The following is a 17,174-nucleotide window of genomic DNA, read 5'->3' on the forward strand; positions in this document are numbered from 1 at the left end:
CAGGATCTTTCATCTTAACTAAGATAGCTGACATAGTACTGTACCTCGGAAACCTTGGGCCTGCATAGGCTTTGTTCCAAGTTCTGCGTTGGGCATGTTATGCTGCTGTAGCTTCCTTTTTGCTTCTAGGACAGGGTTTTCAAATTGAGTTCTTCTATTTATGTGGCTGGAAAAAATTTGGTTTTGATTAAAAACCAGGTTCAGTTGGGTAAAATGATAATTTTCACAGTAGGGTGCTGTATGTGGCTAATGCATGTGTGGTTAGAGAGCGAAACCATGATGGACCCCCAACGGGCCTGAGTGTGTCCCTTACATTTCACAGAATTTCATTGGGGATGAGAATATACAACCAGTGCCCTGTGTAATGAACAGCAGTGAGCATCATCCTATCACTTCAATACACTCTGCTACAGACAAATGCTTTTGATCCATGGGACTGCAAATTCAACAGCAGCACTGCTGAAACATGCTACAGCAACAGCTTTTCATGTCTTCAGCATGACAACTGTTCTGTGTATGATTCAAAGGATCTCAACCAGTTTTGTGCAGTATTATCAATTGGTTGTAAGCAAAATTATTCAATCACTTGACACACTTACAGAAAAAGAAAAGCCTAGAACACAGAGTGCTTTTATGATGGTAATTTAGAAATAAATCTAACATAGGTAATAAATTGAAGATTATTCCTTTTTAATACTGTGGTGCGTATCTGCTCAGCTGCACAGAAAAATCAGATGCAGAAACTAAGTTAGATGGTAGATTAGAACTACATAGGTCATATATGAAACACAAGAAAAGATAGTATACACATTTTTTCTTGATGATTTACATTTCCTACTACAGCTCATTAAGTACATCTCTGTCATTACATCACTATTTTTCTGCATTGTGTTTAGAACTGTGATGTTTAGTACATACTGTCACCATATCCTTGATTTTAATTCTTTAAAGCACACATCTTATCAGTCACTGAGCAATCTTACAGTCTTGTCCTGGGATAAGTTTTGCATGTTTTCTGAAGGAGGCAAAAGTAGTAGGCTGCACGGAACAAATCTGCAAGATGATCACAATAGAATCACAACAAAGAGAAGGGGCTTGTGCTTCAAACACTGTTCTGGGGAAACAAATACATATGTGCAGAAGGGAAGGCTTATGTCACTCCTTATTTGTTGTCACTGGGCTACTACTATCTACTGAGGTCTTCTCAAAATCCAATCCCAATCATGGGCTTTAAGCACTTGGACAGGTGACCTGGGAACTTTCAAAACTCCAAGATCCTAAAAGGGTCTCTCTTTTTTTATACTGAAATGACCTTTTATGCCACATTAAGCACCTTTCAGGTCCTTTGGGATTCTGATCCTACCACCGCTTCAAACAAATTAAGTGTAATTGCCATTGGGAAGGGAGGTAGAGGAAATGCAGCAAGTCCTGTGGGAGTGCAATACACTTGCAAAATAGGATTTAGTGGCTAGTGTTAATGAAATGAAAAGACTTTCAGTCATGTAAAAGAATATTTGATTTAATGAGATGAAGTAAATGTGATAAATCCTGAAGGTGATACTTTGTTCACATGGCTATAACTCACTCAAGTGGCTGCTAACTTACTCTCATACTCTAAAATTTTGATTAATAGTTTTCAGTAAATTTTGGTCTATGTTGCAGACAAAGTTCCTCTCATTTCTTTTCTTCTTCAGACAGGCTGTTTAAGATTGTAGGCATTCCTTTCCTAGACTTTTGCTTTCTGTTATTTCTAGTAATTGTCAGGGTCTTCAGCACCTTATTCTACTGCAAACCTAGAAACTTATGATGAAAGGAAGAAAAGCTTTACAAGTTAAAAATGGAGAAAGCAAGACTTACGTGCATTAAATAAGGTAATAATGAACTACTAACATAAGCATGAAAAAAGTAATTATGTGATGTGCTTATCATATGATGTATTTCCATATTGTACAGGAAATACTGCTTTTGCCTTTAAACAAGACAGTGATGAAACTGAAATACTACATGAAGTTCTGAGCACCCATGATCAAATGAAATGAATCTATGTGAAAGGTTTTACAGGAAGACCTGTGAAATAGAATCTTCTGTTATAGAAGATCAAAGGAGTTTTACCTTTTTATTCAAGCAGAATTAATTCTGATATATAATTGCTTCTATGAATATATTTGGAAGTAAATACTAGAATGTATTAAAGATGCCAGGATTTCAGACTTCAGTTCTGTAGGCTTCTCACAGGAGAAGCCTGAAGTTAGAAAACAGCTCCCAGTAGGAGACATGGAGTACAATATCTAGCTTGTTTTATGTTAGCATTTCATAAGGTCAAAACCAGGGTTGTTACACAGTGGGTTAATTGCTTCAACAGAGGGATCATCTCTTACTTTAGGGGCTCTAAAGTATCCTGCCCTGTTCTCCAGCTGCCCTCCACAAGAGCTTAGGTTTCTCATGGCTCTTTTTGCCATATCATGCAGACGTAATGGATATCCAAGATTACACTCCAGCTCTTTATTCAGGACCTTTCACTATGCTTAGTGCCATGTTATAATAGCAGGGCACATCTCGGAGCTGCAGGAGGGCCCTTGCAGGCCTAGGTTTCAACTTATATGTAGTTCTGTGATATAAAAGAAGTTGGGATTTTAGCTAATATCAGATGTGCTCATGGCTCAAGAAAGATTAATTACTGTGGTACTGACATCACAGCTAGAATCTGTTTTCTACTGCCTACCTACAGTTTCTAGGCAGAGTTTAAGTTGTGGTTTGGTCCATTTACACAGAAATGTCTTTGATAACAAGTATCTTGAAAAGGACATTTTGTCCTATCAGATCAGATAGGAAGACTGAAAGAGGTACTTGAAGCACCTCATGTTGTTGGTGCAACTTTAATAATTCTAAGCTCCAACTTATATCCGTCTTTTGACTGTTTTATGGTAGTGTGCAGTCTCAAAAGCACAATGTGAAATTTCCAACTAATTTAAAAAAAACTGCATTAAATATTGTGTCCAAGATGAGTCAAAGAAAAGAAAATTATACTGGTAATCAGTCATTTTTATCAGTCAGTAATACTATACTATGCTCCTAGACTGATGATACTGAAACACATCTCTATGCAATTTTAAGTGCTATACAGCTTCATGGCTAAATCAGAAAATGTGCTCCTGATGAGTTTACTTGAGAAAGAAGTTATTAAGCTAAGTAATTCTCTTTAAAGGACATTCTAGCTTTTCATCTAGCTACTTCAACAGCATACAAAATATAAATTACTAGACTCGGCCTTCATAAGACAAGCCAAATGAGAGTTTTAGAGATGGTTACAAATAAGTGCTTTTGTGGTTAAAACAGATTTTGGATGGTAACCAAAATGTATTGCTCATTTCCCATAGGCTCTAATTCAGTGAACAATTCTAACTTAAATTTTCTTCCTTTATTTTATACGATATATTAAATCTAAAAGCCTAATCCAAAGACTAATCCAACAACTTTCTTCTAGTGCCATTGCGGCTGTGCACAGAAGGAGTGGCTGGTGCTGCTGGCCCCTGTTAGCTCACTGTGTCTTAACCAGAGACAAACCCTCAGAGGCAGGATGTGCTTTTGGGCTGCATTTACCTGTGAAGTCAAACTACTGTCTCTGTGTGATGAGGAGGTACCATCACCACCAGCCAGCCTATAAGACACAGACACACTTCCACCCTCTCATCAGTCAGTAGGGCCCGGCTAAGTTGTTTTTATGATGAGCTTCAGGTTCGATGCACTTAAGACAACTGAAGCACATCCTTAGGAGATGTGTGGGCAGTAGTGCCTAATTTGTAGATTTTACTTGATGGTCAAGGTACTGAGCTCTGACACAATGGTAGCAGGTCAGAGCATGTGCACCAGTAGAAGGAGTTTAATCTATCTGCTTTTCTTAGCTACTTTAATATATGGGGTGGGTTTTTTTTTCAGTTTTTCCTATAGCTTTTGAAATTGTTGCCTATTACCCAACAAAGTAATTCTGGGGATCAGGATGCCTATAAAATGGATATTCTAATGCATAACATGTTAGTGCCTATCTACTGTTTCTATTCACATTTTTCAGTTGATAACACTTTATAATGACAAAAAGACCTGAGATAACTTTTTCTATTTGAGTAGTAACAGATTGTTCTCAGAAGTTGTAAGTCAAGGAGGTACATTTTTCCAGAGTAAATGCCTGTATGGCTAATTTAGCTGTTCTATTAAAGAGCCCATGCCTGGAAATTGAGCTCTGTGTTGTACTTAATCATCCCTAAAGAGGGAAACAATTTTTTGGCAATTAGAATCCCGAAAGACCCAGTGCACTCTAATGACTATTTTCTCTCCATAGCCCTGCACAGCTCAGTGCTGTTAGTTCTTAGTTTACAGATTAAGACCAGATTGCATGAAAGTTAACAAACATATTAGCAAACACTTCTCATTTATGTCAAACATCTACACATTACAAATGAAGTCTGGACCTGCATAACAAAGCAAATGAAAATTATAATAATATCTCACACCTACATTAATGCATGATTAAGAGAGGTAGTTATACTGGAGACCTTTTTTTTTTAACAGAATTTGCAAATACATTGTGATTAGTCTTTATCAACTCAACTAGCAAGAGGTTTAAGTTTCTTTGTTTTGGTTTGTTTTCTTTTTTAGCTTTTTCTCTGGTCTCAGAATATTTGAGCTGAACATGGCTGCTCCTTGTAAGGTGAAATGGAGCCTGTCTGCCTCATTGCTCATCCTTACATACTTCCCATGGCATAGAAGTATCTCAGTGAGCAGAGCACAAGCTCTTCTTTCATGAGGATTTTGTAGGCCTGCCTGTAAACTTGGACTGGACCTGAATGTGTGGAAGTTTGGTTTGTAATCTTGCTTTTCATAATTTACCTACTTTTATGACATAATTAAGAGAGTTTATTGTAATCTGATTATATCTAGTTAAAAATGGACTCATCTGTTGAATACTGGTAATAAAAAAGCTGTGACTGTTATATATTTTAGCAGGCAAAAATGGAAAGCAATCTTTTTTTCAAACTTATTGAGCTCAGACAGCAAATTAAACTACAGCTGCATTTTACTGGCTATAAAATTCCATGTGAATTTAGCAGGGCTGCAGTTTCAATGCCATACCATGAGCATCCATTCCACTTTTAAAAACCTCTGAGACTGCAGTAGGTTTGATGTATCTGTCCATGAATCTTATCTGTGGTAGGATTAATGAATTTCACACTAACAGCCTCAAAATATGTAATTGCACAATAACATCTGGGCCTGGCGCCTTGTGTCTGTTTACCTGTGGTTGGACACAAAATGCAGGTAAATACTTGTTCCTTTTCTGACTCTGCAGTGTAGTGTGAACCTTGCTGGTGCCAGAATGCCTTGGGCTGCACTAACAACCAAGCGGAGTCTCAGTAAGAGATTAATGCACAGAAATTGCACAGCACCTGTTACACCCCAAAATACACTAAAAACCACTGGGAGAGAAGCCTCACTTACACCCAGCAGCTGCATAATTGCATGTGCAAGTACAAAATGATATGAGAACTGCAGCCTCTGTCTACCTGGGGACATCATAAAAGAACTCAGGCATTACAAGGGGGAGTAATTTAATGGTATTAGTAGGGACTTCAAAACCTATCTTTTTGGTTGAATCTGGACTGACTAAGGTGACTTGAGCTGAGCAGCAAAGTAGATGGGGCTGCTGGCTCTTTCACCTGAGGGCAGGAAGCAAGCTGGTGACAAGGAAGAGCAGGTGCTCTGGCATTCGGAGAATGGGACAGAAGGAGTCAGCAGAGCAGTGACCAAACACCACTTTCAGTTGTTTGTTTGCTTTGTAGAAGGCTGAGGAACATGCATGGGCATCCACAAGCTGCTGCTGTGGCAGCAGGTAAGAAAGGGGCATCTTATGTCTTCTAGACCTCCAGAAATCAGATGATTTTTTGATCTCCCTGCACACCTGAACCCTGGCATGCTAACAGCAGCATATCCTGAAATCTGGAAAAGCTGCATCCCCAATGCCTGTCCAGGGCAATCCTGCAGTCAGTGTGTTGGTATGGATTCAAGAGACCAAATTAATAATATTACACACAAAGGAAATTTTCTATTTTCTATGAAACAACTAGATGACCATACTGCTTGAGTGTCAGGGTTTGAAACTGACATTTTAGGTCAGGGGCCATATTCTCTAAAGATCTCTCTTGTTTAATAAAAGGCACAAATGGATAGTTGTTTCTCAACCTTTCAAGTGCTGTCTGCACAGTGACAGGAGTGGTTTTCTCTCTTCTCTCCTGCATACTGTCTGTAGAGAGCAGAGTGAGAACTGACTCCTGAACAAGTACCACAATCTGAATTTAGATTTACTTTGCATAAGTCTCATTCACTGTGCTAAATTAAAAAGCAGAGGAACTCATCTCTCAGATTTACTTATTTTATGTACAAAGTGACCAGGCTCTACCATTACTTCAAACAAAAGCATTTTGTTGGCCTTTGCACAGAGGAATAAGGTGTCTTTTTTTTTTTTTTTCTTGTTTCATGACTAAAATATAATCTGAAGAAAATGAAAGCAAGGATCGTCCTTTGAAAATAGAATTTATATTCTTTTCAGCTGCATTTTTAAATACAAGATAAAACACAACATCCCTAAAATTTTATATGCAGCCTATAAACAACTTGACTTCTTGTACAAACAGTATAAACACCTGATTTGCAGCAACTGAGGACTCTCCAGAAAAGGATCTTAACTGAGCTAAAATGAGTATGCTTTGCTCTATTCATTGATTAACAAGATTTATATCTTGCTGGATATTCAAAGCTTACATAGAAAATGCAACATCTATTTAATGAATATGTTCTTTGTACAAGTATCAGCTGGAATGGTACCGTGAAACCAGACCCTGCATAAAGAGAGTGACTGAATGCCTGAGTCACTGATTGGGACACTTTGAATGTATCTGGATACATTAGCTGCATTCATGACTGAGAATTCCTGGTATACCCCTAGTTTAACATGTCAAGTAATTGTACCCATTCCTTGCCAGGCTGAGCATTGCAGAAGGTGCTAGTATTAGTTTATGACATATTAATAGGAACTTAATATTGAACTTGGGAACTTACTCAACATAATAAGTGCCATAAATGGGATCATCAATTTTCTCCCAGCCATATGGAAGCTCTGAAAAACAAAGAGTTATCTCTCTCAGTAAATGCATTACAGAATGCTAGATTTCTAATAAAAAAATTGTGGATCTTTGCTGGGTGTTGAGGGAAATAATAGTGAAATTAGATACAGTGACCAAAGCAAATGCCAAATCTTGAACACACCCCATGGCAGCCAAAAGTAGCAGTAACTTGGAAATTTGCATGCAAAACCAGCTCTCAGTCTCTAAAGCAACACATTTTGGTTGAACTTTATTGTTCCAACAGTTGTACCAGCCAACAACTGTAGCACATCTTGTGTGACATCACTGCCAGAGGAAGTGAGGGCATTCTATTTTCACAAATAGGTACACACAAAAAAAATTATTTTGCTTTTTGAGCTTTTTTTCTTAGGAATCCTGGAAAAGTTGGTGTAGAAGGAACAAAAAGAGTTTTTCTCCTGCTATATAAGTACAGTAAGTATACTGAAATGTTTGCACCATTCGTCTTACTGATGGCAATTCCAGAGTCTCCAAAGGCATCCTGTTCCAAAGTTTAGTTATATATCAGGAACATTGGAGTGCAGAGCAGTACATGAAAGTACAAACCAAAATAAGATACTGTAGCATCCTCTGGACATAAAGCTAACTACATTTTGCAGAACAGAGATCCCTAAAACATTCTGGTCTTAACAATCAGAATGTTATAAATATTAATTCAATAATCTTGAAAATCAATCTGCCTTCATTTATAACCAAACTGCCACATATATATTCATGTACATCCATACTTATTTTATTATCACTCACACTGAATGCTTAAAAAATTATTATACTGCCAACAGAATTTCATCTTGTGTTTAAAAGGCACCAGACAGAGGCAACAAGTATCTCGGCTGACATGAACAGAGTAAAAAAGCTCAGTGCCAGATGTGGCGACTTTGATGGAAGAGACTCACAAAAGGATGGGCATTCCCATCATGCACAGCTGTTGATTTCTGTGCAGTTAAAGAGTATGACACGATGTATGGGGAGTGGTAATGAGATTCTATAAGGACATTTGATTCTGGAATTCCTTATCTCAGATTTTTTTTTTGTTTTTAAACTCGGTTGCGCTATTTTAAAGTAACTTTTTGGAGACAGTAAGTACTGAACTAGACAGAACAGAACTGATGTAGGTCATATTGAACAGCCATTAAACTGGACATAAAGAAGCACTCCTGGATGACTTGAGCTTTTTTTTTTTCACTGACAATATGAATAGACAATTATTGACATGCTCAAAGAGGCAAGTAGGAAAGTAAAGCCTGAGTGGCAAAAGGGAGGCTAAAGGGTTAAATGGCAATGTTAATCTCTGCTTGTTACTTCTCCTTTAAATGCATCTGTAATAGCTGATCCTTTCTTGAGTGAACCTGTTTAGACTACTGTGGTCTTCATGTCACATTGCGCCCAGGGGATGTTTCTGCTCAGCATATTCCAACCCTGCATTGAAGGATACAACCCTCTGCCAGAGAGAGGCAGATGAGAAACGCCATGTTTTTAGCAGAAGGCTTAATGTTGATATTCAATTTTTCCTATTATTCTTAGAATATTGTTAGCTTTGAAACCTTCCTAAGTCCACACTCTGAACTGCTTTTGTCAGGGCTATTTTGTTATTGTCACTTCAGAGGAATAAATGCAGCATAAGCAGGTCACAGAATTACAGAATGGTTGATGTTGGAAGGGAGCTTTGGATGTTGTCTAGCCCACGCCCTCTGCTCAAAGCAGAGTCATCCAGATCAGATTGCTCAGGACCACCTTCAATCAATGCTTGAATATCTCCAAGGATGGAGACTCCACAACCTTTCTGGGTAACTCTGTGCCTTTTGCCTCCTGTCCTGTTGCCACACCCCTGCAAAGAGCCTGGTTCTGTCCTTGCACCTCCCTTCATGTGTTTATTTAGATTGATAAAATCTCCCTTGAACCTTCACTTCTTCAGGCCAAACACTCCCAGGTCTCTAAGCCTTTCTTCATAGGAGGGATGCTCCAGTCCCTTCATCACCTTAGCAGCCATTCACTGGACTCTCTCCTCTATGTCCATGTCTCTTCTGTACTGGAAGCCCTGGATCCAATACTCCAGCTGTGTCTCACCTGTGCTGACTAGAGGGGCAGGATCATTTCATTGATTTGCTGGTGATGCTCTGCAAGGCAGCCCAGGAGGCTGCTGACCTGCTTTGTTGCAGGGGCACGTCACTGGTGTGTCAAGGCTCTAAGCATTAGAAAGCCCTGGTGATGCTCTTTCCAGACCTTCACAGAACTTGAGCAAAATGAGGTGAGTCACCCTACACTGGCTCTTGCAAAGTCCTGTCTATCTTGGAACAAGACTGTGTAATGTATCCATAAATATACACAAAAGAAATCAGCTGATGCACAAATCCTGTACTGCCCCTACAGTAAGTTTCATTGCCAACTCATGCATGATAAAGAAGGCAAAAATCTGCTATGAAAAATGATGCTCTTACTAAACAATATGACACAGAATGAATATAAAGTATTAGCTTAAGTACTATTAGTACATTTTGTTTTTATGTAACCTTGCAAAGTTTTCTTCCCCAATTTAACTTAATATTGCTTTCATATCTGTCCATCTAAAATTACATCTCCTTAGAGAAAAAGTCGGATGGGTACCAGTAAAACCTGTACATAAAAATACACACAAACAAACACACATCCCCATATACATACACACACAGGTGTGCATAGGTTCCTCTCCCAAACTGCATTAGTAGAGGCATTTTTTTTTTCCAATTATGAAATAAGTAAATAAGAAAGTAGATATTTTGTCCAAATTTAAAAGTAGGTATTTTTATGTAGGTATATACACTTAAAGTATATGAATGCAGATGACTTATTTTATTTTAAATTTTTGTGAAAATCTGAAATAATTGAGGACTCACTATTAACCTATTGGCCTATTTTTTCCTAAAGTAATAAATAATTGTATTTATGAACTGGCACAACTACTGAGAAGGAAAAAGAAAAATTCCATTTACTAGTGCAAAAGTCTGTTAAAATTTAATGAATTGGACATACTAAGGAGAAACCACTTTTAAATGCATGGATTGAACCACTGATTATCTAACATCATAAGATAGCCACACGTTCAGAAGAAAGAAAAACAAGACTACCTTTGTGTACCATAATAAACTCCCTGTAAGGCTATGCTCTAATTTTATTATTCCACTTAAGATTCAGCCCATAAGCTATGTTTAATTAAAATTCTGTGTTGACCAGTAAAACAGAATTGCTAGAGCACAAACCCCAGGCCCCTGCCTGTCGAGTATGGCACATAAGGTTAGTGGAGTGTAGTTTACTACAGAGGTTCTATAAGAAGAATCTTCTGCTACATTAGCTTTCAGGAGCACCATGATTATTTTTCATTACATTAAATAGTGGCATCTATTCCATTTTTCACTATTGAAATGAAAGATTACAGGACAGAAATACTTTAGTGCTTCATAAAACAGGAAGCTAAGCATTTGGCAGATTAGGGGTGAGGGCACTATGGTTTCTCCTTTTGATTTCACTGTGCCCAGGGATGATCATTAGGGATGAAAGTGAACAGTAAATATTTGTAAAAGAGAATTGTTGTAAAACACTAGTGAAGGAGACTGCTGATGGCCACCATGATGTGAATAGGGAAAAGAGCTATATCTTACAGCTCATATTCATTTTTTACCATCAGCATGCTCATTTGTGTACAATTTTTGCAAGCACTAGTTAATGGATATGGTGCTATAATATGACAGACATCTTCATCTTCATGAGCTCAACACTTCTATCTCTCATGGCCTCCATGTCTATTGACTCCTGAAGGCTTTCTCTGTATAGAAGGAAAAAAATTTAAAATCTACCTTTTTAAAAAAATCTTAAATATCTAACATCCTCCTATCATCCAGAGCAGGGCCTGTTCAGGAATATTAATAAAATCACCATTTAAAAATTAGTAATAGCTTCTGCAGCGGTTGGCAATTCTGACACTATGAGTGGATGAAAAGGAGCTAGATAATCTGTATGGTATGTTTGTATCCTCCAGTTTTCACAACGCATGCTTTATTCCTTACAAAAGAAGCAGCATCTAGCCACACCAGCCATCCAAAACAACCTTTGCTCAGTAACCGTCTGGGTGAGCTTTTAATTCAGAAGAAACTGCATTTCTAATAGTTAAATGCCCAGTGGTAATGAAAGTCAAGAAAGAAAGAAAGAAAGAAAGAAAAAAAGAGAAAGAAGGAAAAAAAGGAAAGATGAATATGAATTTAAGCAGGTCACTTTAATAATCAATTGTAGTGCCTTCTCATCACAGACTGCTTATGCTAATGGTGCAGATGCTCTTATTCTGCCTTGTGAAAGCTGTTGCATTTCAGAATGATTTTTAATGGTGCCACTTAACATTCTCTAGGGATGGAGGAAGGAATACATTTTGGATCGCAATGTGCCAAGATGAAAAAGCATATTATCAGGCCCAGAGATTAATTTTTCTGAAGTTTATAATTTGCTAACTGAGTTAAAGAGAGTCATAAAAACTTCTCAAGGTTTCAGAACAACAGACAGCATTGTGTCACTACCCCAATGACAGGCTGGAAAGAAAGATGAGAGCATACTTCCTGATTCAGCTGCAATCAAAATATTTGTATCGTTCAAAGGAGTATAGCATGAGAGACAAAAAGAGAATATAATACCTGCTGTTATTGAAAATACTGTCAGTAAGTATGTGGAAGCTGTGGAAGTCAACATGAGTTTGGTTCACCTGCCTTGTTAACACCCTGGCATGCACCAGGAATCCTTTTCTAACCTATATAGGAGATTTTTCAGAAAAATACTGTATCTTCCCACTCAACAGCCTGTGCTTGTTTCTTGCTTTCTTTCTTATCTTTTCTTTCTCCCTGTTTCAAATTCAATTTTGCCGTTTCAAGTCAGTTACCTACTACAAAGGATATCAAAAGAGTTGGGTTAAAAGTTACAAAACAGTGCAGCTCCACAGTCCCATGCAGCGTCACAGTCTTCCAGTTTCTCTAAGAGATACAGTCTTTGCAAATACTTATCTCTAAGTCTAAACCAGTGTTCTTCACTGCATAGCTTACACAAGAAAACATTGCTTGTAATACCCTAAGGCACAGCACAGATTCTCAGGGAGTGGATGCTGCTCCTGGCATGCTGTACTGCTCCCTCAGGAGCTCAGGGTGGGAGATATTTGGTTTGGATGCTTTTATTAGTGTAAGTCCACACTGTCCAGCTGATACATGAAACATATTGTGGTTGTACTGCTGCTCCTGAAACCTCTGATACAGGTTGCCATAAGGAAAGAGAGGATAACAATGCCCAGTAAATATCATGACTTAACCTACTACCCCCATACCTATGTGAATTCTGCTAGGTCACCCATCTGCATTCCATCTGGAGCTCAAAAAATGAACCAAATCAACAGGTATATGCTATGGCAACACTGAGTGGGTGGGGAGAGAAAAAAAATAGATTAAAAAGTTGGAAGTTGAATTATTCACTCTCTCAGTAAAAATAACAACAAAGGTAGGACTGACAATTCCACCTCCACAAAAAAACCCAAACTATTTCTTTTGTGGAAGATCTGGAAAACCTAGGGAATGTACCACCTCCGAGTCAAGCCACGTAAGTTCAATTTCAATGAAGCTTGTGTTCTCCAACTGCCATTCCCATATCAGCAAATTTCACAGAGTCATGACTGTTTATGTTCTGTCTGCAATCAAAAAGCATTCATGCGCAATTTATTCTCACGAATAAAATGTCATTATGCAAAACTTCTCCTTGCACAATGGAAATAAATGTCTAAGTAACACTCACATCTGATAAATCCATCTTCTTCCTTCTGTGCAGCTTATTGGGACATGCTACACCATTAATTATGTAGAACGTAGATTATTTAATATTATTATAAATTCAATAATATTTTTTCCCAGCATTGTTACAAAGTCAAATACTGGCAGCAGTAGGGATATTTTTTAACATTAGGTGTACTTGATCCCTCTGACACTCAGAACTATGCAACTGCTAATCAAGATTTGCATTAATACAGTGAAAAAGTGTTAACTGAATTACTGGGGTTTTACTGGTTTTGATTTTTTTTTCAATCAAAAAGAGTCTATAAAGGGCTTGTTAGTTTTTCATTCACATAAAAATTAAAACCCCCAATCAATTAGAAATAAATAAGGGGCAAAATAACTTATATGTTGAAAACTTAGCTAGATTACTGTAGGCAGTGCCTGAGATGATTTCCTTAATAAAGGTTTAATAAGGAACTCAGTGCTCAAAAGGTCAGTGGGCAATAGCTGAAGCTGGTCAAAAGTACTCTCCATGGACCTTTTCAAGAGAAAGCTAAGCGTTTCTGTTAAAAGATTTCAAACAAATTACAAAATCCTGTTCTCTGTGTATTTATAAAGAACAGATTTAAGGAAAGCAGAAACACTGAAAAAAATTATTAAAACTTTATAATTTTTTCATCAATTTTGTTATCCTTTTATCTTGTTGTCTGTCCTTACTCTTGCATTATTTCTGCCAGGTGCCTGGTTCATATTACAGGACTTCTGGGGGGAGAGAAGCTTAAACCAGCTCCTTGTTGATCTCAAAGTTCCCACTAAAGTGACCAGCATTTTGCTGGCAAAATAGAGATATCTTACATTTTAGCTACAAGTTCTTGGACAGGAAGAATTGAATTCTGGACAGGAATGCAGCCAGATTTTCTCAGAATAATTAAACAGCAGTGTGCCTTAGCTTCCAAGAAGCACTTGGTAAAATATCTGAATTCTGTGTTAAATTACTCGCTTGTTTTTAATATAATAAAGGGTACATATAAACCGAGTCACTGCAACTCTTATCCTCACAGGTCATAGCTTTAAACCAGCCCAAGAGGGCATTGCTAGGAATGAAGTCCCTTCAGGATGAGGGGCATTTCTGCAGAATGCCAACTCGCTGGAGGAGCCCGACCCATGCCCTGGTGGACGCACGCCCACGGGCCGAGGAGCTGAGGTGGCACTGCTGGCTGGTTCAAGGTTCAGCCAGGCACATAAAACGGACTGGCACTGGCACACTCATTTTGCCTGCAGAACAGGAGCCCTGAGTGCATCAACTGCATGCTGCATTATCAATTTGTATTCCTGAAGTTCAGCAGATTTGCTTCATGCCACGTACAGCTCCAACGTGGAAGATCCTGCCTTTGAAACCAATTTTATTAACACAGCTGTTTTATGCTATATTCTTTCAACTTTGAAAAAAACAGACTGAAAAGAAACACTCTTTTTGATCTTTTGGATGTTCAAATCTTTCAGTGCCTGTATTTCATTACTGACTGTATCAATTAAGCCTTGTTAGAAACCAGTGTTTTCTATCTAATAAATGCATGATGTCATGAAGTTAGGCTTTTCTTGTATTTGCTTTTCAGTCTCTTACTTTATTTATATTCTTTCCTTTCCTGTTAAATGTTTAACAGCATACCCTGTGAATTTATGGAGTTAGTGAATTTACGGTTATTATAAAACCTAAACCCTCGAATTTGGCTACTGACCTAAAAAGATCCATATAAAAGTATGTAGCTACTAATAGTACAGACCAAATTTTATGTGAAGCTGCCAGATATTTTGTCACTCAAATTCAACGACTTTAGTTATCTGTTCACCTCTTAACCTCTAGTATAACAAATTTAAAAAGTTTATTATTCTGTAAGAAACCCAAATGACACATTTCAGTGCTGTTTTCAGTGCCACACTTTACTAAGGGGGAAACTGGAATACCCTCAGCCTTTGCTCACAGGGTAAGTACCCCTGCCCTTGCCTGTCTTGGTTGCCCTCTGCTGAACTCCTGTGTATCATGGGGTTCAAAAACTGGATTCAGTATTACAGATGCAGTCTAAAAAGTCAGTTCCCACCCTGTACTGCTTCAAGATTTTCTTCCTGCCCAGGTGTAGAGCTCTGCATTTGTCCTTGTTGAATTTCACAGGGTTTCTGCTGGCCCAGTCCTCCAGCCTGGCTAGAGCCCAGGGCAGCCATGCCCTTGACTTGTCCCTATGGGGTCACCTGCAAAGCTGACTTTGTTGCCTCCTTCAGACTGTACATTGAGAGTCAAACAGGGCAGATTTATCTATAAGCTGCTGCAATACTCCTCTTCCACAGGCATTCAGGTACAGTGCGGCCCATTAACTGCTACCCTCTAAGCCTCAACACTCAGCAAGTTACTTACGTGCACAGTTCTCCATCCACCCAGATTTTTAATGTCTTAAATATAATACACAAGATTTTGTGACAGTCAACAAAAAACCAATCTTGAATAAGTCAAGATAAATGACATCCACTGCTTTAACTGGATCCACAGATCCAGTAATTTTAGCACAGCAAACTGCATGATTTGTAGTGGGTAAAATACACACTAGCTGTTCCCAGTGCATTAGATGTGGATGGGATGGAGTTACCTTTCCCCACAGCTGTAGTGCTGTGCTTTGCACCGGTTGCTAGAAAGGTGCTGATAACACACCAGTGTTTTGGCTACTGCTGAGCAGTGCTGGCACAGCATCACAGGGGTCTCCCCAGCATTCCCCCCTCACCAGCTGGCTGGGTTTGGGCAAGATCTTGGGAAGTGACATAATCTGGACAGCTGACCCAAACTGACAAAAGGGATTATATGTATCATATGATGTCTGCTCAGAAATAAAAGCTAAGAGAAAGGAGGAGGAAGAAGAAAAATCTTTTTTCATGACATCTGTCTTCCAAAGCAATGGCTATGTGTGCTTTGAAGCCCTGAGTCTTGGGAAGTAGCTGGACATCACTTGTTTTGGAAAGAAGAGAGCACCCTCTTATTCAGGTGTCCAGAAATGTTCTCAGAGGACTCCACATATCATTGTCAGGGTCTGACATCTGCCAGTGTTTTGAGTTCCTCTGCTACAACATCTTGAACTTCACTGTTTCATGGTCACTGTAGCTAAAGCAGCTGTTGATTATCACATCTCCTGCTAGTTCTTGCTGTTAGTTCATAACAGGTCCAGGTGTGCATCACCTCTCATTGGCTCATCTGATACCTGTAGCAAGAGCTTATTCCCCAAAACTGTCAGAAATCTTGTTTCCTGCTTGTTTTCTTCCTTGTTGCCCCTACAGCAGCTGTCAGGGAGCTTAAAGTCCCCCATGGAAGCCAGAATCTGTCATCTGAGACTTTCTTGAGTTGTTTCAAGTATGTTTCCTCACCCTGTTCAGGGGATCAGTAACAACAACCTAGCACGGTCTCCTTTACTGTCCTCTCCTCTGATCCTGCCCCACACACTCTCCATCAGCCAGCTGCTCAGGAGAGCTCCATACAGACATGCTGTTCCTCTGCATGGAGGAAGCTGCTTTTTCCTCATCTCCTCTAACCATCTTTCCTGCTCAAACAAGTTATTTTGCCTTGTTTCTGAATGATTTTAAAAATAACAACACTGAACTTTAATTATTTCAATTATTTAAAAATTTCAATCAACATTAGAAAACATTTGTTTCACGATGGCCTTTTTCTCACTGGGCCTTGAGAGTCTCAAGTCAATGTTTCGAAATAAAGTACATACAATAATGCTTTTTGGTTTCTTGGTGGCTTTTTTCTGCCTTGTTACTACAACAAATGGCAATTACTTGATTTTATTTGACAGGCCAGTGAGGCAAATGGATAGATGTGGTATAAAAAGAGATAGAAAAATGTAGCATCTGTAGTGATAATGTGAAAAAAAAATTGCCAAGTACTACTTCGTATGCTTACAGTGAACTGATTATCTGTGGGTGGTCTACAAATAAAAAGCTATCCTACCCAGACTGTAAAATTTCAAAGGTACATTACTTATTTGTGATGAGTTGCAACTGCCTCAGAATCACCAGATACTGACCCTGGATGGAAATCTGAGAGCAGATTAAATAAACTAGTGCTCTGATCTAGTACAAGGCATCTTACATTTCTATGTTTTATTTCCAAGTGGCCAGCGAAGTTCTATACAATCAGATAGAAGAATCCTCCTCAAGCTACTTT

The 17,174-nt window shown here is 38.5% G+C and overlaps 1 protein-coding gene across 11 annotated transcripts in view; it reads right to left on the reverse strand.

The window, feature by feature from the left end:
• MAGI2 (membrane associated guanylate kinase, WW and PDZ domain containing 2) overlaps positions 1-17,174 on the reverse strand; it is a 726,260-nt gene that overhangs the window by 152,469 nt on the left and 556,617 nt on the right. For all 11 annotated transcript variants that reach the window (XM_032106792.1, XM_032106787.1, XM_032106785.1 and 8 more), the window contains 2 exons: positions 7,111-7,168; positions 45-166 (listed from right to left, as the gene is read on the reverse strand). In XM_032106792.1, coding sequence (XP_031962683.1) covers positions 45-166; positions 7,111-7,168 — 180 coding nt within the window. The remainder of the gene's footprint in view (positions 1-44; positions 167-7,110; positions 7,169-17,174) is intronic.

Source organism: Corvus moneduloides, chromosome 4 (genome assembly GCF_009650955.1).
Source record: "Corvus moneduloides isolate bCorMon1 chromosome 4, bCorMon1.pri, whole genome shotgun sequence".
In the NCBI taxonomy this organism is placed as follows: domain Eukaryota; kingdom Metazoa; phylum Chordata; class Aves; order Passeriformes; family Corvidae; genus Corvus; species Corvus moneduloides.